Source organism: Accipiter gentilis, chromosome 4 (genome assembly GCF_929443795.1).
Source record: "Accipiter gentilis chromosome 4, bAccGen1.1, whole genome shotgun sequence".
NCBI classification, from domain to species: domain Eukaryota; kingdom Metazoa; phylum Chordata; class Aves; order Accipitriformes; family Accipitridae; genus Astur; species Astur gentilis.
Genome location: NC_064883.1, coordinates 20,979,323 through 21,002,561, shown reverse-complemented (window position 1 = coordinate 21,002,561; position 23,239 = coordinate 20,979,323). Strand labels below are relative to the sequence as shown.

Below are 23,239 nucleotides of genomic sequence, written 5' to 3'. Positions count from 1 at the left end.
AAAAGGACTGTGTATATTAGTGTAATAAAAATTTCAAGTCAATTTGAAGGAGCACCCGTCTGCTTTCAAATGTAGTTGTTGTACATTGTACATAGTATTGACCATGCACAACAAAACTAGCAGAGGTGAGTTGAGAAGCAGAATGGAATGGACCAGTTGGTATAGAAAGAGTCTGTCTTTAATTTCAGGATTCTTGGTACCACAAAGCATACACATTTGTGTCGGGTTTAATGATTTTAGCTCATTCTATCTCAATACTATGCTGCAATTTATATAATGTTTTGCTGATAGTCTGGGGGGGGGTATATAAGAACACATCATGGAAGACACTTCCTCTTTCTTCAAGTTATGTTTTCCAGGCAACTGCACCAAGTAACCCTGTTCACATCTACCTCTTCAACATAGATATCTTGCCCCATTTTGTCTCAGTGGATTCCAGTCTTTCTGCTTTTCTGGGTTTAGGTCATCTTTTTTGAGCATAAAAAAACCAAAATTGCACATGGCGTCTATAATGGTACAAATGCTTCTCCAACTGTAATAGAAATATTACCCTCTGATATTTAATGTTACACAACAGTTTGCTGGCTTGTGAATCTTGTGATTAACTATGCAGATCATATTCATTAGCGGTTTGCTACTGAAACAGTGTAAGATACTGCAATCATTACTTTGTGCCTAGGTACTTGTACTTGCCATGTTGAGTTTGAAATCTCAAGATCATTCCTTTCTTGCTGAGCGATACCTCAGTTATCTGTGTTGGTGATGTCTCCCAGGTTTGTGTCACCAGCAAATTTCATTAGTGTATTCTTACTCTTATTTTAAAGATCATTAATGGAAAAATTCAATAGGTTTTGTCCAAAGGCTGATATCCAAAGGGCAGCTCCAATAGTACCCTCCCTGTATGTCAGGACTTCCTCTTTTAAAGCAACCTGATGCAATTTCCCTTTGCCAGGTTCCTTACCCACATTTCCACTTTTGTCCTTATTCTTATCTTTTCAAAATTTTAACTCATAGTTACCTACTAGCATCAGTTTTAGTTTGCTTGGGTCCAACAGGTTTTTTCCTGTTCTGCTTTTCTCTAGAAAATCCATTTTTGTAATAAATGAATCAGGTTGGTTTTAAATAAGATACCACTGGTAAATTGAATTATCTTTTCTTTCCAAATGTATTCTGAGGCTGTGCAGATTGCCAAAACCAACAACTGCTGTTTTCACTAATTTTAATTTCTGTACAGTCATTCCTGTAGATGTCTTGCTTTGTCAGCTATATTGTGAATCTTTTTGTAATCTCCTGTGAAATATTTCTTTAGTTTTGAGGCATCCTCTATATGCCTCGTGTTTTTTCTCATTCCCTTTTCATTTCTGTGGCTGAAACATTTTTGTTTGCTGCCTCAATCTTCTTCAGTGTTGTTGGTTTTCATCTGCAAGATTTAACTTAGTTTGACCTGTAGCAGTTCTTGCCTTCTGACCTCCAAACTGTAGCTTACTTTGATGATTAATCTCTTTCCTTTCCTTAGGCCGTCTCCTGTTTTTTTGAAGTAATTATTCATTCAGTTAGAATTGAAGCTACTTCATGCAAGTTTGGGGGTTTTTTCCCTGTGCTGATGATGTAAATTCCATATATGCGTTCTTTATTTTTTACTTTAAGGATATGCATTGCTTATCTTTGATCATAGTATTGACCTTAAAAGTTAAAGCCACCCTTGCCTTTTGTCAAATCTATTTAGGTGCGTGGCTGGACTCAAGAGCACAGTGGAGAAGAAAACTTGAGGCTCAAGTATGTTGTGATTTGAATGGTGAAGTGACCAGCCCTGATTCTTTATATGGCACTAGCTGTATCATATGCCTTTCAATGATGCCTTGTGGCCTTTCCTAGAAGGGGCCCTCACAGCATGCTCTGTAAGTTGTTTATAGGCACTACAGGGACAGTGGTATGGACCTGCCAAAAATGAGTTATGGAGCACCCACTGAAGTAGCCATTTCCCAGAGCTATGCTCTATCAAGGAGAATAATTACAGTAAAATATTTCAAATTATTTTCGTAGCCATATTGCTGACACTAAGTCCACTTGGCTTTAGTAAATTGTTCAGTAGGTTTTCAAAGCCTGCTGTATTTTGAACATAAAACTTACTTACTGACTTGATCATCTTTCTTCTAATTACAGTTAAAGAGAATCAACTCTTATTAAGTTGATTTTAAATAGTTGTTTCTCAAGTGTTTGAAGCAAACAGACAACCAGCACATGGGGAAGTACTTGAACATTCCCATTAGAAAGGCATTTGTTCTTTAATCTGTATTTGGGTGGTTAGTCCCCTGTGATGCCATGCTTGCAAGAACTGTTTACATTTGTGATAACATCACAGTGCTCATTGTTCCTCTGCAGACCTTCCATGGGACCTCTATCTAATCTCTTTAGTAGGTGTTCCACAACAAAGGGATGTGTGATGTAAAACACTGCGTATGCTCCCATCCTTTTCACACTACTTCAGTACAGTATCGAATTTCTTATTCTTGTGTGTCCTTCATTTATTATTTAGTCTCCATGTACATGAGATTGTCCAGTGTCTGTGTCCATGTATTATGAGCATCAGTACTTTAGATTCCTTCAGTTTGTTGGCCTTCATTATTACACAGATTTCATTCATATCAAGTCCCTTGGACAGACTTGGCATAGTCCTTTCATTGAGTGACTAGCTATATGGCAACTGTGTTTATCCACAGTAGTACTGTCTCTTTCCCTTGCCATTCATCATTATCTGCATGCAAGTTCCTTTAGCCATAGCTATATCCAACATTCCCTTGGCTTATACCTTATACAATTTTCTCCCATCATTTTTCCCCAGTTCCTTCATCAAACAGACTTCTTTTCAGCCGTGCTGACCTCAGTCCCAGTTTATCTTGTAAATGAAGATCAGATACTTGGTTTTGCTTTGTTTTATATTTAGAGAAGTTCCCTTCTTTGGGAAGAAGGTTCGTGTGCAGATTGAGGTGGGTGTGTATGAAGGTATAACCAGCTGACTTAAATATGCCTGCCCACTCCACTTGGTATCTGACTCCTACCCTCCAAGTCTACTCCCTCCCTCAGCAGGTGGGCTCTTACAGACTTTATAGTCTCATTAGATTTACAGGTGCTATTAGGGGGGTGGTAGGGTTCTCTCATACCATCACCTACTTATAGGTAGGTATCTGCTGAAGAGTCTTCTTCACTTGGGGTTTTAGTTGAGAAAGTTCAGTTGCAGGGGAAAGAAGCCAGCCCTTTAGAAATTCTGCAGGAGTGTAAATAATAACTACTGATTCACTCCAGCTGTCTGTCGCAACTAGGGCTGCTTGCAGTGTGATGTGAACACTCGCAGATTAAAATAAGATTGTTTTTTGCCAGGGGGTATAAATAGCAGGTGTTCAGAACTCCCCCATGTACAGACGTTCTTAGCATTTAGACTTGGCCTTTTGAAAGTTTACTAGCTTTGAATTTATTACGCCATTCTGACCAAGAACATACAGGAAGTGCGTGTACGTATATCTTTATGCACACACAGATACTGACGCTTACGTTTGTTTAAGTCAGGACTGTGAAATTAATGGCATTCTGAGTGACTAACATGCATAGTAACAGAAACATGTAATGGATCACCTCAGACTGAAACGTTTCTGGCCTGTTTCTGACAACCAAATTTGCTTAGGGAAAGTTTTCTGCTTTCATCCACTGGAATGAAGAGGGTGAGAGAAGTGGTCTGGTTTCCCTTGCTTGCCTTCCAAGGGTTGTCCAGATGGGTCTGCCTTGTGCAGCCGGGAAGGATTAGAGGACTTCTGGGGTATGAAGGGAGAACCAAATATTAGTTGTCTGTCTGAGAGCAAGGAAGTGACTCTACCAGTCATACAGGGACCAGCTTACTCTTCAGAAGAATAACCCTTCATTTCCTATGTTTTGAAATAGGTATCAAGACGACAGCTGTGAGAAAAGGCGATGAATATGTCATAAATGGTGGTAAGATGTGGACTACATCGGGGTGTCAAGCAGACTGGATGTGCCTGCTGGCAAACACCAGTGAAGGACCTCCCCATCGAAATAAATCTCTCATATGTCTGCCAATGAATCTACCTGGTAATAACACAGAACTCTTTGTCTTCTAATTTGTTTTCATTGGTGGTTTTGTGTATGCCCAGTACAAGAAGGAAGGGTGTTTGACAGAAAGGACTGCACCCATAAACACTCTTCTAAGTTAGGTGTTTCACTGTCATACAAAGCTGATTCTGAAATGCATTTGCAGACTTCCACAAAAAAGTAAGGGACAAGAGGAAACAAGAAGGAAGTTAAATATTTTGCAGACTTCAGCTTGTGACTCCCAAATAATTTTATGTGAAGAGTCCTTTTTACCAAAAATAAATTTATAAAAGTTGTTCAGATACATTTGCATGGGAATATTTCATAACCTTCTGTGAGAATGAATAGACAAGTCAAAGCCAAGGACAAAATTAATGCCTCAAAGAAATAATGAAAAATAAGGCCAACATTTTTTTTTAAAGTTATAACATCCAGTGTCTTTCAGTTTTGGAGAAGTTTCACAAAACTTTTATCTTGGTTTTCTGTCCCCAAAAGGCATGAAGACACAAACAGTACGCAAAATAAATAACATATTACCCTATTTACATAGATCTTTGCTACATATGAACTATATGTAAAATGTTCTTAAATTATCTTTCCAAAATAGCGTTAAACTCTTTCCTGTTTTGTATGAGGACTGGGGAGAGCAGAATATATACTTCTTATTTCAATGAATGGAGAAGTATTTTTAAGCTTGCTGTCTTATTTCTTCAGAAAATATTGAAAGTGATTCTCAAACGTGAAAATAGAAAGATAGAGTTTAGAGATTTCAAACTTGGGAAATACCTGCCAAAACTATCTTATCCCACATGCCAACACCTGCCTCTCAGGAGCCCATGGGCAGTATCTGACTCCGTTAAGGTGGGTTTACTGACCAGCTGTATTGAATACTAGAAAGATGCAATGCTGTGCTATGATTGTATTGTGTGGATGGTCCTATCTTCCTCCGATAACCATCCTCCACCACCCAAGCTGGTGGGCTTGCTGAAGAGAAGTTGCAGGCATACCCAGGGTGCTTCATGGCTGTGCTCTGCAAAGGGATGTCTTTGCCAGGGTGCTACTATCGTTATCAGTTTAAATTACAAGAAGAGTCTGTGAGTTAAATGTGGGCTGGAGTGAAAGTTTCAAAGATCTTGGAAGCAGGGATTTGTTTTTGAAGACAGCTAGTAATTTGGGTGAAGACACTGAAGAAATACATCCTGATCTAAGGGTACAAGTTTCACTGGTACAGTCCACATGGTGTCTGTTCCTGAGTAGTCTGCAACCTTGCAGCAGTAATGTGCTGTATGCATAAAGGACATCATTCAGAGAGGATACAGTCAAAGTTATGTTGGCAAGGATCTTTTGCAGTTTTAATGCCTGTTCAAAAGTTTTTAAACTTCTTTGGGTTTCACTCTTAATATTTAAAAAATTTTGTAATATATTAATTTATTTAATAAATAATGTATAATCTATTTTAACACATTTTAAATATATAGTATCGTTTTAATATATCATAATGCATGTTAATTTAATTATATATTAATAGAAAATATTTTTATTCATTCAATTTGGAGTATTTTACATACAAAATATATGTCATTATCAGCATTTCACACATAGGGACACCACCATGGCAGTGAAGTGAAGGTCCATATGTTCACTTAATGGGTCAGACTGAGAACAAAACCCAGGTCTCCAATGTTGCAAAAGAGTGTGATGAGAGCTACTTAAGGGAAAGTCTTGTAAGTGAATTTCAGTATGGAATAAGTTAAGCAAGTAAGTGAGTTGCCCAGGGAATTAAGCAAGTTCTGAGTGCATTGTGAGTTTCTGCAACCTCTGCTCATGCAAGACGGGCTTTGAATGGAAGCTCACAGAAGGTGGACCTGAGCTGCTTCACTAGTTGTTGACTTTGTCCTTATTGATAAGTGATGAGCAAACATGTAACTCAGAGCCGGAATCTCCCTGAACTTCCAGGTAAATTCACTTTTCAACCATCTGCATGAAGTCCTCCTTGTGATTTTTCATGAAAGGGTCAGAGCGCAAATGCAATATTACTTCTCTGAGATCAGTTTTCCAAAAATGACAAAGTAGGCCAACCCACTGTTTAGAGGCAGATTGAATATACAGGAATCTACTTGGAGGTTTTCAGCTACTTTGCTTATTCCAAAAAGACAGGTGAGTCATTGTAGCTTTAGGAGGGGTGTTGTTAGGTCACACAGCCTATATACAGACCTTCTTTACTTGCAGTAAAAGGATTTTGAGAAGAAAAATTGCCTGAATCTCCTGAAGCTGACCTGCAGAAGTGTAGAAGTCTTCCTAGAAACAAAGATTTAACTCTGCAAAGTGTATATGCTTCCATTCTTCTGTGTGGTACAGATACTGACCTCCAAAATGGTCACTGTACCAAGATGGGTGACCTTTTGAAATGAAGTATTAAGATGGTTGATTGTGCTCAATGGGTGGGTCATATCAGAAGTGAGATTTCTCAGGAAGACAAAGAGGAAAAGTATGGAAAAGGCTGCCATTTGACACAGATGTGAGGAGGAAGCTCCAGAGGGTTTGATACATCCTAAGGATGTCTGTCTGCCAGAGATTGTGCTCCTTGGAGGGCAGCAGACAGAGACTGTACAGGAAGTGTCTGGAGGACGTCGCTGAATGATGCACTATCAAGCGTCTGTAGATGTATGTGTGTCAAAGCTCAAGAACAAATGCAATGGAGAACGAGTGTGTTATGTCTGACTTTACTGCTGTAGTCACCAGCCTATATGGCAGGGTAAGGAAGGGATCCAAGGCGCAGCAGTAACTCATTCCTTACTAGCAGCTGGAAGGACATGGGAGACTAGTCCAGCATTTTTTATGAAAATATTGGTTTGTACTTGTATAATGTGGTGATAAAAAAAAAAGTTCCAAGTCTGAAAGCATGTTATTAACTACAACTGGTAGTTTATTGGAGACATGAAGTAGGATTTGCTTCTTCTAATTTTAGGTGTGTACAGTGTCCTGGGGTGAAGCAAAGCATGGTCTGGATTTGACACTGTTGAGTAGATTTCTCATAAAGGGAATTTGGATAGCAGTAGTGTGGATTCATAGTAGATATCTGAATTAGGTGAATAGTCCTTATACTAATGATGTCTTAAAAAAAAGCTGAATTTCTCATATGATGAAAGAGACTCTAACAAGTCGTGAAATGTCTATGTGCAAGATATATAGACAAATGGCTTGCAGCCCTAATCTGGTAACTATTTGTGCGCTGGTTTGTCCTCCAAGTCCTCAGATAGCACTAAGGTAGATTGCAAGGAGGAGATAATAAAGTGAAGAGTATCCAGGAAAGGGGAGAGAGCATGTTTCTCAGGCTGCAGTTTAAAATGTGCTTCTTCCCATTTGTAATGGCACTAAGTGGTGTCAGGGGAGAATGACTGCCTTTCTCTCAAGATAGAATATAGGAAATAAAAGACATTGTCAGAAAGCTGGAGGAGCAGGTGAAAATGAAAAATCAAAGATACTTGGGAAGAACTGCCCAGGAAGAGGTATAGCAATCTATCTCAGTGATACTGGTGCAAATAGCACAAATGGGTCTGTTAGAGTGATTTTTAGTAAGTCAGGGACTTGGCCTTGCTGGATTGAGATTTGTGTGTTATTGGATGGCTTGTGGTTTATTTAATACAGACAAACTCCAGGAGTTACCTGGGCAGATGATTTCTACTGCTGCTGGTATTTTTTAGTATACAGTACCCCTTATGAAGAAAATGAAGATAATTAAACTAAGTAAAGGAAGATTTTGATGCCCATATTGTAGCCAAAGGGATGATTATATATCATTGTCTTCAAAACAGAGGAAATGTAAAGTATGTGCTAGCAGCAGAGAAGGCACTACATGATGCTGATGCAGTTTTGCCTCCTTCTGAGTGAGAAACATGAATTAATCTAAGAGCAAGTGAAACTGGTAAGGCACAACAAACCAGGGATGCTGCTGGATTCAGGAAACTTACCCATACTTCTTCCAGATTGGGTTGTGTGTTTAACATATGTAGCTCCTCTAACCAAACCTGTAAGAGCTTTCTTCAGTAGTTGTTGTTTTGTGTGGATCTGGGGAAATACACAACAGGATTGATTTAGCAATAAAAAGAACTGGCGGCAGTTGTACTTTTTTGAGCAGAGTCCTTAGTAAACCACCCACTAACGAGCAGTAAGTGCATTTTCATATGGGTGAGGAGCAGTGATTGCATAAAACCAGCTGGAAGTAGTCTGAAGACATGATCTCTGAGACTCTCAAAGAAACCAAGCAGCAATATTCCAACAGGAAAAGATGTTCCAGAAATCATTTGGGCCTGTAAATGGTTCAGTGTGTGTGTTTGTTTAGCTCTGATTTTAATACAGAAACAAATGGCAAATGCTCTTTTGGCATGACTGGGTGCAAATTGCTGGATAATTTTCTATCCAAGAGTCAAAACATTTTTATACAGCTGTCCTGATTTTCTTCCTGCACTGAACACATATCAAAGCAAGTATTCCTAACACATAATCTGTTTAGAGATCGGCTGGTGGAGAAAAGTCTTGAGTACAAGGTGTGGAAGTCTATGTGGACCTTATTCTGAGAGCAGTCTTGGCATTTGGAAATAGTGTCAGTATTTCATCTCTGTGGAGAGATGAAACTTTCCATAACCTTATTCAATGCAGCCAGAGGGAGTGAATTTGAAGGGAATGACTGCCAACTTCTTCTGCCTGCAAAACCAAAGTAATTTTCACATGGCTGAAGGACCTCGTGTTGGTAGAAGTTGAGGCATCTATATTAGAGATGTTCACCGAAAGCCATGAAGGGGAGCAAGGTACAAACAAGTACAGAGAGGGACCACAACAATTTGTACGGTGACCAAGTCCTGCTAAGCCTTGTTAGAGAATAGTAGAGGATTGGGAAAAAAAAAAAATATAATAAAGAGGAAAATATTACCAGAATACCTCCTCATCACAAAACTGGTTAGAGTACTATGTATGTGGGTAGTAAAATGTTTGGTTTTCTGCAAAGGCATCTATGCTGATTTGGAGGACTTTTTTTCTGTGTATATTGACTTGGCAGATGTAATCAGTATGTTTTGCACAAATCCTCATACCTGGTTGTTGGCCTCCGTTTACCTCCGAAACATTCTTGACTTCCATCCCAAATGTTCGCATTAGCCCCAGAGCAACAAGGAGGTAAAAACTGAAGACAAGGGAATTGCCACAAAAAATCAGTGGATGTCTGTTAAATTCTCATGGCACAGTGGTAGGTCACGCTTGTATCTGAACAATAGCAAGAAAGAACATGTAGCTAGGAAAAAACAAAAAACAGGAAGGAGTCCTACCTGATGCAACTAGGTTGCTGAAATCTTATGTGGCCAAACCTGAAGGAACTGGGTTCATCTCTAATAGACCATTGCATGTGGGATCAGAGTCAGTGCTGTGTAAGAGAGGTCTGTGGGGAAGTAAACCCTCTTCACAAGCATGTCCACATGAAAACTCAGAGGAATGAATTGAGATCATTACGAACCCTTCTATGACTACTTAGATTAACTAAACAGTATTGTGTAGGCCATCATCAAATACATAGTTTTAACAAAATTTGGAGTTGATATGGAATTGTTGAATGTTTGTAGCAATTATGAATTTGAGTCTAATTTTTTACTATTAGGAAAAAGTGGTGTGGTGTGATTATAAACTTTGTCTCCTACAGGTACCAGAAAAAATCAGGATAGGCTAGAAAGAAGAGGATAAATGTGGAAGAGAGGGAAGGAAGAGGATTTCCCGGAGGAGAAATTCTCTAGTTACACCTTAAAACATAACTCTGTTTTTGTCATTATTTCTCTACTGTTTCACAGCAGTGCAGGTACTCAGCAAATACTGCTAAATTGAATTCCAGCATTTTATTATAGTGCACTAAAAATGAAACATAAGCAAATAAATACTGCATTGTTTCAAGATGTGCATGAAGTAAGATTATTACTACCGGTAAACAATTATTATTTGGGCACATAATGAAAAGTGGGACTTTTACAATTACAGTTTCTGATTTGCTGGTTAAATAAAATGGAAGAAGTCTTAAAAATACAATGTGGGTCATTTTGCTCTTAAATTCCAGAATACTGTTGGGGTTTTTTCCTAAAGGTAGGTTTCACTGTAGTCTTGGCACATACCTTCACATCTGTAAACTTCGCTTTCTTAAAATGCTGTACTTGTACATGGTGCTCCTATTTTTTGTGACCTTTCTAATACCCCTTTTTTTTCAGGCATTCATGTTGCTAAAAAGATAGACAAACTGGGCATGAGGTCATCAGACACAGCTCAGATCTTTTTTGAAGACGTAAGGGTCCCCAGCAAAAACCTCATCGGTGAGGAAGGAAAGGGTTTTACGTATCAGATGTTGCAATTCCAAGAAGAGCGGCTGTGGGGAGTAGCCACTGGTAAGTCATAATTTGTGATTCTGGAGTCAGGCAGGGACCTGGGTCACCCTTTGCATGACTAACAGCACTTTCCTTTTATTGTAAATTCCAAAACCTCTTACAATCTGTTTCTGAAATCTGTCATAGCCTGGATGCAGACAACCTTCCCTTTCTGTAGGAAAACTTGAAATAGAAAATATTTTATGAGGCATCACAGAGGCTGGGTTTGCCTTGTTTCTTTTTCTTGGTGCTTTTCTGCTGATAAGAAAATAAGGTATCATGTTATGTCTGCTACAAATATAGCACAAAGGCTATCAAAATACTGGCACGAAATAGAAGGACAGTGATTTTTCCTGTAGCACAATAAGCTATAACGTTTATCCTGGATTTTAGAAAATTAACTTAGTAGCTGTGTAAAGAAGTGGCTCTTACAGGATGTAAGAGCTTTGTTTTGCAGTTCTGTTTTACCTCCGTAAATTTTGGACGTAAGTGGTACAGCACCAAATTCCTTTCCCTGAAGTTATGCTGTCACAGAGTTCCTGTTACTCTGAACTCAGGCCATACTCAAATCCATATATTTGAGTAACATGGATTCTGGATATTCCAGGTAACCACATCCAAGTCTGGATTGTCCATTTTCAGCGTCCTAACCTTCCCCCCCACCCCACAGTGTTTGCTTATTCAAATTAAATATAAAGTGGTTCACTGTGAGAAGATTGGTCCTCTTTAAGTTTCAGGGTTGTATAAATAATCTCTCCATATTTGTGCTCCTGTGCATACCCCGTCTGTTGCCATTTGTATGTGGCTGGGGAATTGGGTACTCTGAGAAGGGATTTTCTGATTAAGTGACCAAATAAAAAAAATCACTCCCTGTTGTGGGTTGATCCCAGACTAAATATTTTAGAGTTCAAAAGCTTTACAAAAATCTTTGCTTTGGGCTAAAATTCTTAGTTCAGCCTGAGATAAACAGTAAAAGTGAGAGTAGTTTTAGCAAAGAGCAGGAGGTTAGACTTGCAAGGGGTACCACGGCAGACTCGGACAAAGAGGAGACATGGTCCTACTGCTGGTCCTGTTTTATTCGGGACGTACGCAGACTGCAAGGACATGCATTGTACATTTTTATGCTCAGTTTGAAGTCTAAGTTAAAACAATCAGAAACTCTGGGTTGCAGTGGTACTCCTCAGGCAGCAGAGTAGCCCACGACATTAGTCATGCCCCAGGCAAAAGTGACGCGCACTGACAGCATCAAAACACAAAGCCTGGCAGGTTAGATCACTCCTGTTAAAACCACTGGCAGCTTGGTACTGTCCAGCCTTGCACAACCGCCTGGCAGTCACCGTGCTCTGCCAGGAAGTCGGACACCAGGTTTCAATTCTCCTTTTTGCCCAGAACCAACACAGCAGGAGCAGGCGAACCCTCACCCTGGATGAGTGGTCTGGGAAGGGCATCTTCGCTCCTCCTGCAGGGTGGTGGCCAGTGTGTTATACCTTGCTAAGCCCCCTGGTTTTGCTTTTGTCCACTATCTGATATAAAATGCACAAAAGCACTGGGAGCAGGGGCAAGACCCATGGTTTGGGCCAAGTTGCAAACTTCAGAGGTAACCAGTAGTGGTAAACAAGAAAAAAGAGTAACCGATGCTCAGAAGGGAGCCAGGTGCTTGGTGGATGCGGATTGTTACACCACGACATCTAGCTGTTAACTTCCAGTCCTGCAAATGGTTTTAGCTATGTTCAACCACAAGTGTTTTGCTGAAGGCTCAGATGCGCAAAACTATGGACGTGCCTTCAGTAGTTTTGTGCTTAGGTCTGCACGTGTAACCCTAGACCTCACTTCTGGCCCTCAGAAGGACATTTCTGTTCCTTCCCTGTTCATGACTATTTATGTGACATTGAAAATCATCAGTCTGCTTTTAAACACTTCAGGGACCAGTCATGGTATCCTTGCCCTCACTGCTTCCTAAAACTTGGAAGAGGCAGTTGAATGCCATTCTTTTCTCTTTTTTCTTTTTGGGTGTTGTTTAGTTTTGTTGTGTTTGGGGGGGTTTGTTTTAGTTTTAGTTTTTATGTATTTTTAGTATCAAGTACCATGTGCTTCAGCCTTCTCTCTATTAATTATCTTCTTTTGTGGCCAGATTTCAGAATGTGTGGGGAGTTTTCTTCCTTCTTTACCTTTTCTTTTTTTTTTTTTTAAAACAAATTTTCAGTCAAACAGATTTAAAATATAAATGGAAAACTAATTTCCTGGAATTGCAAAATTTGGTCACAGGTGTGGTCTTTTGTGCCAAGTGACACGTTACCAAAGGCATCGGTAAAAGTCACTGTGTTTCTTGCTTCATTGAAATAAAGAGCTGCCACGTATCTCTCCCATGTTGTGACACTTGGTAAACACCGTCCACTTGTGGACCTGTTGCACTGATCACAGGAAAAGAATGTTGCTATGGCAAGAAAGCAAACGGTTCTTTTGTGAATTGCTTAACTTGGAGGTAAAAAGGGAGTTCAGTGTGTGTGAGAGAGCAGAATGGCACTTTTCTAATGACTTCTATCTGCTCCTGTAGTCTCAGTTTTATGAGCACCATTGAGTCATGGCCAGTAAGCAGGATGACAGATCCTCTGCATGGGCAATGCGTGTCCTTAAGATACAGATTGCTTGGCTTGGAGCTCACTGTACATCTCACTGGAGAGTGATCAGCCACAGCCTAGGAAAAATATATTAACTTCCTTTTGTTCTGAGAGGAGACATAGCAAGGCAAAGTGTGTTTACAGTGAGCAGAAGTTTCAAGTGGAAAAATGTAAGTTGGATAGAAGTATGAGAAAAAGATTATTCTGCATCTGGCAACTTCAAGTGCTTTCACAATACTCAGCTGTGTGGTAGACCGTGCGTTCCTTAGGCTGCCCTAGAGTGACATTTCCTGCACGTGCTGTCAGTTGAAACCCGTGGGGCCAAGTTTGTCTGAGGATGTGGAGAACATTGAATGACAAAAGAGGAAACAAATATAGAGAGAGAGGGAAAAAAAAGTTCAAAGAGAAGACGAGTTTCACTGTTAAGAATGGCTTTTCTCTGTACTTAATATGACTGACCAAGTATTGTGTGCTGTTATGTTGTATAAGGCTGTTGGCAGTCATGGTATTCATGATGTCCTGCGTTTCATTGCTGTTTGCTGCACAGCTAAGCTTTGCCGTGTTAGCTATGCATCACAGAATGGTTTGGGTTGGAAGGGACCTTTAAAGATCATCGTGTCCCATCCCCCTGCCATGGGCAGGGACATATTTCACTAGATCAGGTTGCTGAAAGCCCTGTCTTGTCTGATCTTGAACACTTCCAATGGTGGGGCATCCACGACCTCTGGGCAACCTGCTCCAGTGCCTCAGCACCCTCATCTCATCATAAAGAATTTCTTAGAATCATAGAACAGTTTGGGTTGGAAGGGACCTTAAAGGTCATCTAGTTCCAACCTCAAAACCTTCTTCCTTATGTTCAATCTAAACCTAGCCTCTTTCAGTTTAAAACTAGTGTCCCTTGTCCTGTTACTACAGGGTCTGGTAAAAAGTCTCTCTCCGTCTTTCTTATAAGCCCCCTTTATATATTGAAAGGCTTCAACAAGGTCCTCCTGGAGCCTTCCCTTCTCCATCTCTCAGCGTTTCTTCATAGGAGAGGTGCTCCAGCCCTCTGATCATTTTTGTGGCCCTCCTCTGGACCTGCTCAAGCAGGTCCATGTCTTTTTTGTACTGTGGGCTCCAGAGCTGGATGCAGTACTCCAGGTGGGGTCTCACCAGCACGGAGTAGAGGGGGAGAATCACCTCCTTTGACGTGGTGGCCACACTTCTTTTGTTGCAGCCCAGGACTGTCCTTAGAAGATTTCCTCTATTTCTGCATGCTAATGGCAGTTCCAGGAATAAGCTGAAGGCCAGTGATGGCATCTAAGGAAACAGGAGGGTGGATCAGCTGGGACAGGAAGGAGGCAGTGAAGCAGAGAGGGTCACACTGCGAGAGCAGTTTTCTCAGGTCCCCCACTCCCAGCCCTGATGTGTGGTGACAGCCGGAGCAGAGATGGGCCAAAACCCCTTCATGATCTTCAGCCCTTTTGCAAGCAAGACCTAAATAGGTGCTGTTCTCTTCCTTCCCACGCAGTCCTGCTCCTGCCTCCTCTTTGCTGTTTCCCGTCTCTTGTTTCCCTAGTGTTGGATGCTGGGTACCGCACGAGTCATGCTGGAGCACCTTGCTCTGAAAGACCAACACAAGACTAACCCTCGTCCTTACCCCTCCCACCTCCCTTCTGCTCTTCTAGCACTGTCATGTACTGTTTAGTTTCTCTCCCAGAAGCTCAGACTCAGCTGTATGCTTCCCAGGTATTAGTCCGGGGCAAGGGACCAGAGGTCCCTGGGAATTTCTTGCTGTTTCTGTAGCATCTTTCAAGCTGGAGACCGCAGACACACAAGTGAAAAAGCTGTTAGTGTTATACATACTACAGTGTTGTGTTACACGGTCCTTTGGAAGAATAGGCATGTTCCTCTGTGCAAGAGGTGTCCCTGAATACAGCAATTTATTTTCCTGTCCAGAAAACCAGCATTAGGGTGGCAGCATAGTGTATTAACACAGAAGAAATGAGGACATTATTGTATATGCTCTTTTGAAGGATAAGCATTGAGGCTAGTGTTTGAGAAAGGACGGGAAAATATTTAAGGAATGAGAAAAGTTGATCACATTATGGAATGTGGGGACAGCATGTGAAAAAGAGTGCTCTGCAGAAGAACTGGTGAATGATCATGGCAGGGGGCAATTGGTTGGATGCAGAGTCTGCATATGAGAGCAGTATAGGGATGATGTTTAAATAGAGGTGATCTTGAAAGTGATGCAAAAAGGAATATGGCAGCACACCAGGCTCCTGTAAGGCACTGTCATGCGAGTAACTGGCAGGTGGGAAAAGGGATTTTGTAGTAGTCCAGGGCTTGGTTGTATTTTGCATTTCAGATTCAGAGTTTTGTCATTTATATTCTAAATGTGAATGGATGTGGTTATGCATATTTTGAAAAGAGAAAATGTGACCCTTCTCATACGGATAGATTTGTGAACTCTCTCCCTCTCCCTGCTGCTTGCCATAGTGGCATGGGCCCACATTTGCCAAATGAAATTCTCCACAAATACAGCACCTGCTATTATCCTAGCTGAGCTGCAAGAGACTGGTCCTTCACTTCAAGGCTAGTTTGCCTTGGCAAAGAAACTTTTCTGTTTAAAACAGGGTATCCCTAAGTTTGCTTAAAAAGTAGCTGCAAACTAGTTCTCTTGCTTTAAAGCAGTGTCTGCCATCTTTCTCACTTGTCTTCCAGCAGTATCCTATTTTGATTGTTTCCATTAGAAACACTGTTTAGCATTTACTAAAAGTGGCTGTGAATCTTAATGTTTTCACCTTCCTTTCTATGCTGGGATCTGATCACAGAATGCAGACCTAGTAAGCAATCTGTTGGTGTTCCTTGATCTCTGAATACGTTTCTGCCTTCTCCTTGAAAGCTTCCTTGAATTTGAATTTCTACAGCATTTCACAGTGAGCATACTGTCTGCATTCAGATTTTCTTTTGGGATTGTAACAGACCTTCTGGAAACAGGTAGCATGGAAAGCAGGAGTTGCCACAAGCTTTTTCTAGGGCCCTGAGTTTACATACTCATCATTACATAATGCATTCTATGACTTTCCTTCCCTCCTCTCTGCCCCTCTTCACTCTCCTCTGAGTTTTGGTAGTTGGGGCTCAGGTGAAATAGGGATAAAGAGGTCTTCAAGGTACAAGGAAATACCAGACATTTTTCAGAATTGAAACTGCACCCAAACTGAGCGTTTGGAATAATTTACTTCAGAAAACCAAATGTATTGTCTGTACAATTTGAAAAAAACCATCTTTTTCAACAAGAAGAAAAACAACAGATCTGGCTAAAATGGTGTCTTGTTCTGTGCTTTGCTTCTTCAAGTCCTGACACCGCTGGAAACTATAATACAAGAAACTATTGACTACACTCGCCAGCGGAAAGTGTTTGACCAGTCCGTCCTGCACAACCAAGCTGTGCATTTCCGCCTGGCCGAGCTGGCAACTGAAGTGGAGCTCCTTCGCTCGCTGCTGTACCGCACTGTGGGTGAGCTTCCACATCTGCCTTCCCAGATGTGCTTCTCTTTATGCAAAGAACGTTGTCAGGCTAAAGGAACATGGGGAGGTGATTGCCAGAGTGGCAGGATGTGATCAGTGACTGTGTGTGTTTAAGTGTGCGCTTTTATTTTTTTTTTTTTTTTTTTTTTTTAGCTCTCTATGTGGAAGGCAATGATGTGACAAAATTTGCTTCCATGGCTAAATTAAAGGCAGGTCGTCTGGCCCGTGAAGTGACTGATAGCTGTCTCCAGTTTTGGGGAGGAATGGGATTCACCAGCGAGGTTCTGGTGAGCAGGTTTTACAGGTAAGCAAGTGGTGAATATAGGAAATGGCTTTACTGAAATTTGGCCTCTTAAATGTCCTGCTAAAAGATCACCCACTTGAAAAGGGCACTGGCTTCTAGCCAGCATGAATAGTTTCGTTCCACTGAATGGCGTGTCACTGATGTACATTGTGGATGCAAGGGCATCCACAGTCCCCATTGACTTTGGGGTGACGTGTGAGTGTAAGGACGTAGGCTGACTATTCCTTTGCCAAATCTTGGCTTTGCATTGTGTAGTTTGAACTACTCACAGCTTAGACTGAATGTCAGGTGAAATAAGTAAACTCCACGTTTTCCCTGATGGTCCTCTGGTACCTGCCAGACAATAGGACAAGGGAAAAAAGGGGAAGCCTACCAACAAGTGATTATTTTTCGCTTTGCTCTTTGTTTGCTTGTAATCTTGATTACAAGAACAGAACTAAAACAAAACAGAAGACTTCTTCCAAAACCAATGAAAATCGGCTTTATCTTTTTCCCCAAATATATGTGTGAAACTGGAGTTCACCATTAGGCTCCTGCAGTAGTCTTTTCTGATAGCAGTCTCCACCTGATTAGTCACACCAGGTACCGTGTGAGTTATGCATATGAGAGATGTAGCTGCTTCCAGCAAGTTGTTAGATCATTAAAATGGTACAGAGGCCTTTTTGCAAATGAAGTCCCTTCCAAATTTTACCATATATCTACTTAGAGCAAAATTCTCTCTAAGCAAACAGTTTTCTTGGCAGCTGTTAGGAAAATTCTGGCCTCGGTGTCTTCTATTCTGTAGAAGGACCAAAATGGAACTAGCATTTTCTTGCAGTAAGAGATTTTAGTTCAGCCCTTATATATATGATAACTAATCAAAGGTTAGCAAAATCAGCTAGTGGTTCAGTTAGTTGAAAGTTTTGGTAAATGTTTCTTTATAAAGTGAGAGCAAAACACTTGAAAAAAAAGCTGTAAAAAGCTTGTTTCTTTTTAGTAGATTGAATTACTTTTTCTATTGTTCATAAACTGCTATTAAAAAGAATGCCATTGTGGTAGGTCAGAAAGATCCTCAGTCTTTTTTGATTTGTGGATTCCTGAATTTTTCTGGTGAAGGTACAGACAGCTATATGGTGGTGGCTTTAAGCCAGCTGTCAATATAATGGATTCTATTAGTTATTTTTTTCACAACATCTTTATTAGCAGCTAATGGTCCGTGGTGATGCAGATGCTAAAAGCTACTGCAGTAGGCACTTTGAATAAAATGAATCCTTGTCTTGAAGCGCTTACTGTCAGTGTAGTAATGTGTACAGATTAATGTGCATGTGCTTTTATATAGCTTTAATTTGTCTTTAGATTTCCTAGCCCAGTATATTATTGCTAACTGTGGGCAGGGCTTTTCTATGTGAATTCCAGAGTGGTTTCTAAGTACACCAGCACAGTCATATTTTTTCTGAGAAGAAATCCAGAGTATTTCCTATTGGTATTAACTGTGTCAGCTGGCTAAAGGAACATATCTTTCTGCCTCTAAAACAAACACTGATATAAATGAAGCTAAAGGTGGTGTGATACTTATACTCTAAAATTTTTCTATGAATCAGTGAAATTTCCATCATTGAGTAACCATAAGCTCCAGAAAGAGAGAAGAATAGTATTACCTAAATAAACAATTACAGGTTCAAGTCAGAATCTGTTAATCTGTAATGATAAGCAAAGCAGCAACTTTCCTGAAGCCATTCTTTTTTGTACAGCAGTCTGAGTATCCATTCATGTCACTGTGGTATTTGTCAAGTAGCAAGCAGCATAACTGCACAGCATGACATCTAGTTATAATGTACGCAGATTTTTGTAGCATAATCCTTACCAAGTTTCCAAGGAAATGTTAGTCTTCGACACCTGTTGGGCTGTTACTTCTCAAAGAGCACACAGCATAATGCATGGTTAGTGCATAAAGTCTTTGAATTTTAGTTATTAGTGTAGTAGGGGAGATATTAAACAGACCCAGCACAAAACTGTCTGCCAAATTACTTTATTCACATCTGTCACTTTAATCATTATTCTTCTAAACTTTGTAGAACAAGTGACTTTTCTAAAATGCAGTATTCTCTAGAAGGCATAAAGGTAGCTGTTTCACCATGTAGGTGCCTACACTGGGCTGGTTTTATATATGCAAATGTCTCATTTTCAGTTGTAGGGATTCTGAGGAGAAAGGGTTTGGAAAAAAGTTTTGAGCCCAAATATCAAAGGGTTTAATAGAAAAACACATGTCAATATAAAAAAATGAGTGAACTTTCCAGACTCTACCTGACTAGTAGGATTCTGGAGCAGGAGAGCACCAGACTGGAGTTGTGCTTGTTTATTTTTCTCTCCCCTGTATGAAATGCTTCAAAGACATCATGACTTAAGAGAAACCAATTATTGAACAAATCTACATGAAAACCCCAGGTTGTGAGAGATCACAGGGAAGAAAACTTTTTGTGGCAGTATATTGCAATTTTTTAGACTTCATGAGTTTTAAAAAAATTCATGTGGTGATCTATGTATTTTAATAGTAATTATGTACACTTCAGTTGTTATAGGAAGAATTTGTCTGGCCTTCTTAAAAAAGTTTGTTGTTTTTTTTTAAATTAAGGTTGTTTCTAAGTACTAAACACTGTGCCTAACTGCTGCCAGTTCTTACAAGTTTTACTCTTGTGGGGTGTGATGCAGAGAATGCTACCATTTCTTTACTTGCTGCTTGAGAAGGCAGTACAAAAAATATTGATTGACTGCTCATGTGAAATAGATAAAAGCGTAAATAGCATTGCAAATGCACATAGCTGCAGAAGAAAAACATATTTTTTTTTCCCCTCAACTGTCACCTAAATACTGCAAGATGAAGTTTTATTTGTGATTCAGGATAGTTAAAAATCAAACTTCTATATAGTTTTAAGTGGATTTTTTTTAATAAGTAATGCATTTCCTTCTAAATTATTTTTGTATTCCTCACGTTTAAAAAGTCAGTTGAAATATTTTATTTGGGTTCATTCTTTATTTCATTTTATTTCATTCTTCACAAAGCATGTCTAAACTAGAATGAGTCTAGACAATTGGGGTTTTTTATCAGTCTTTGTCATAATCACAATTTATGGTTGTATGAAGCGAAACCTATCAATTTCTGCTGACAAAAACAATTTGCTTTGAAGTCAGTAGCTAACTGTTGGGACAAGACTTAATAACGATTCCTCAGTCATCTGTGAAAGCAAATCCGTAGTTTCAACCTTTTTCTGCAGAGGTTTTGAGACAGATGCCTGTCTTTGGTTGACTTTTATGAGTACCTCGAAAGGGAATTTAGGAGATGAAGCACATGATGTCTAGCTCTAATACGGCAAATCAAAGTATGTAACTGTACAGAGATGACTTTAAAGTGGAGCTGTGCTCCAGAGCAGGGCAGGGTGATGCCCACTCCGGCTCAGCTGTCCCTTCAAAATGCCCCTTAGGGGAAACGGGCAGCGCCATGCGAATGGGCTGGCACGGCTGCTGGTGCCTGGGCTGTGCCAGCCTGGCCAGAGGCCTGCCATACTGGGTGGTATCAGCTCAAACTTCTCCCTCTAGATCAGAGGCTCCTTTAGATGCTGCTTAATTTGGATAGCCTATAAGCACTCTAGCTGAGCCTGAAGATGGAAGAAGTCACAAAATATTAAACTTGAGGGTACATCAATATATTTTGTGGAGAAAAATCTTGCCCGTAATACAACTTTAAAATAGTAAGTGTGAGAAAAAGGGGTAATGTTTTGTAACCAAGTGCAATTTGTGCTGAAAGGAAGCAGCGTGTAAATGGCCTTCTGGGAAGCAGTGATACTCCGAGCCGCATAAACCTTGGGAAGGATTTATCAATAGCCTCCTAACCAGGGAAGCAGGGAGCGGCATCTCTGAGGGACCACTGCCATGAAGCCAGGCTGTTAGGGAAAACCAGAATCACCAAAACTTGCTTTCTTCCCCACCTCTGACCAGCACTGACCACTGCTGGAAAAGGGAAAGAAAATGACTTAGTTTATTTTCTCAGGACTTTAAAGTTACGTGAAGACATCTGTATTGAAGATAGATAGTGCAGCTGGCTCCTCTCAGGCTGTTTGTGAAAACAAAGGGCTTTCCAGATCCCAACGCCATATGGCTTTCAAGAGGAAAGTGTAGCGTAGAGTGGCTCCCTGACCAGGCACAGCTTCTTGGCTGCAGGTAGTAAATGGCGGTGGGATGCACAACTGCAGAGACGATCACATTGCATCAGCTTGAGGCTACAGACAGATGTAGTATGCCATTAGCTCCAGCCTTAGCGCCTGTATAGCACGTTACAAGGTCAAAAGCTTTCCTCGCGCTGTGAGGTAGGTAAATGTCCCTACTTTGTGGCTAGTGAAATCGCATGCAAGGGAGAGCTCGGACTGGAGCAAGGACTCAGCCCTGATTTTCAGGATAACTGGGACCAAAAGGTTTACAGGCAGGGTGATGGACATGGCTTTGCTTGTGCAAAATCAAGGGCTGAATGGTGCTCTGGATGCGGAGGGATCAACACCAGCCAAAAGAGGAACATTAAACTGAAGGACTATACTGGATTATACTACTCAGGAACACATTCAGGCTGTAAATAAGATGGTTCCTAATCATTAGAACAACTTTTGTTATGTGACAGCCTTCAAATTAGGATGGTCTAAGATTAAAGGGACCTTGGTTTTTCTCCTTGAAGCAGCGCTCAATACATTTCTGAAGGAGGTTTTATGATGGAGATGGGAAACTTGATTTGACAACATGGAGGGTCCTTTTTGTTCCTTTTGCTGCCTAATAGAAAATTATTGATAACTTGGATTGAGTTGGATGGGTGCGAAGGGCTCCTCACCCTCCCTTGTAAGCGCAGTCTTTTAAAACAGCTTTGAAATTATTTATGGTTTTTTGAATCCATCAAAAAGTGGATTGCTTTTTAACATTTACATCTCTTGATTTGGTTGAGTAGAATAAGTCTTATAATCTACAGTGGATGTCTCAGATGCATGGGATTTCCTGAATGAGAGGAAACTCTTTGCAGGGAGTGTTTTAGGAGGGGCAGAACACAATGGTCAGGATTTATCTCTTTCATGGGGCAAACTCCCACTCCCTAAGGAAAACAGCATTCAACAAGCAACTAGAAGTTTGGTCCCTCAAAATGACACCTTTACATAACTATATGGTGCATTGCAGGCTGGTTCCTCGCTGTCCTTGGTCAGGGCAAAGCCATCACAGGTTGGTGCTCACCTCAGCAGGGCTGCAGGTAGTGCAGGACGTGCTGCTCTGTCCCAGGGGCAGCAACAAGGCGATGAAGAAATCAGAAAGCGAAGCGTTGCTGTGCCAGATCAAAGGCATTCCAGGGGTAGCCTACCTAAAGCAATAACATTCTAATATTTATATATATTAAAATATTTATATGCTGTATTAATAATGCATTATTGATATAATATAAACTATCAAACCATAAACTTACAATAAATAGCCGATACACAAGCTTACTTTACTATGTCATCTTCCCCAGCTTCCTGGCAGAGTTCCTGGCAGGATAGTTAGTCCTGTGGTTTTGTTTTCTTAGGCTGAAAGAAAGTTTCTTTTCCAGAAGGGGACTGCTAGATTAAAACCATTTGAGTCCTTTGTTATCTCAATCCTCTTAAACTAGGTGAAACCTTCTGTCCTGTCTCCCCAGAGGAGAGATTGGCATTAGTCACCTGCCTGTACATTCTGTAGGAAATATTCCTTATCTCACCCATAGAGACAAAATTACAATCACAAGCAATTTTGTAAAAACACACACACACACACTCACACACAAAACAGACGTGAAAGGTGTTTTGGTTTTTTAAAACATATATTTATATGTGATAGCCTGACATGTCTGTCACATACCACCAAACCACTGCCTATTTATAACTTCATATAAACAAGCCAGATGTGTCCAGGATTCCTGCTGCAAATGGAGGATTTTTATCAGCATCACAGAGGAGTTCTGAGGATTAATTACTTACTGTTGCTACAGTGCTGTGAAGGTGCAAGATGCTAAGCATCGGCAGGGGCTTTCTGCAGCTCGAAAAAGCAGATAGCACCCCAGCACAAACGACAAGTAATCTACCATTGTTCCAGCCCTGCTGCCTTCAACAAGGCCCATAGGAAGATGGGGAATCTTCAGGTTATTGAATTAAGTAGAGGTAGTTTAGCAGAACTGTCTCAGTGGTTTGGGGTTTTTTTTCTTCTCGCCAAAGGAGAAAATAAATTTCGGAAGAAAACTGCTTAAGGTTGCAGTAGTTTGCAATATGGCTAGCACAAGGAACTCAGGC

The 23,239-nt window shown here is 40.5% G+C and overlaps 1 protein-coding gene across 1 annotated transcript in view; it reads left to right on the top strand.

The window, feature by feature from the left end:
• LOC126037799 (probable acyl-CoA dehydrogenase 6) overlaps positions 1–23,239 on the top strand; it is a 95,421-nt gene that overhangs the window by 70,204 nt on the left and 1,978 nt on the right. The window contains exons 5-8 of the mRNA XM_049798582.1: positions 3,934–4,101; positions 10,344–10,517; positions 16,455–16,616; positions 16,781–16,931. Of these exons, the coding sequence (XP_049654539.1) occupies positions 3,934–4,101; positions 10,344–10,517; positions 16,455–16,616; positions 16,781–16,931 (655 nt within the window). The remainder of the gene's footprint in view (positions 1–3,933; positions 4,102–10,343; positions 10,518–16,454; positions 16,617–16,780; positions 16,932–23,239) is intronic.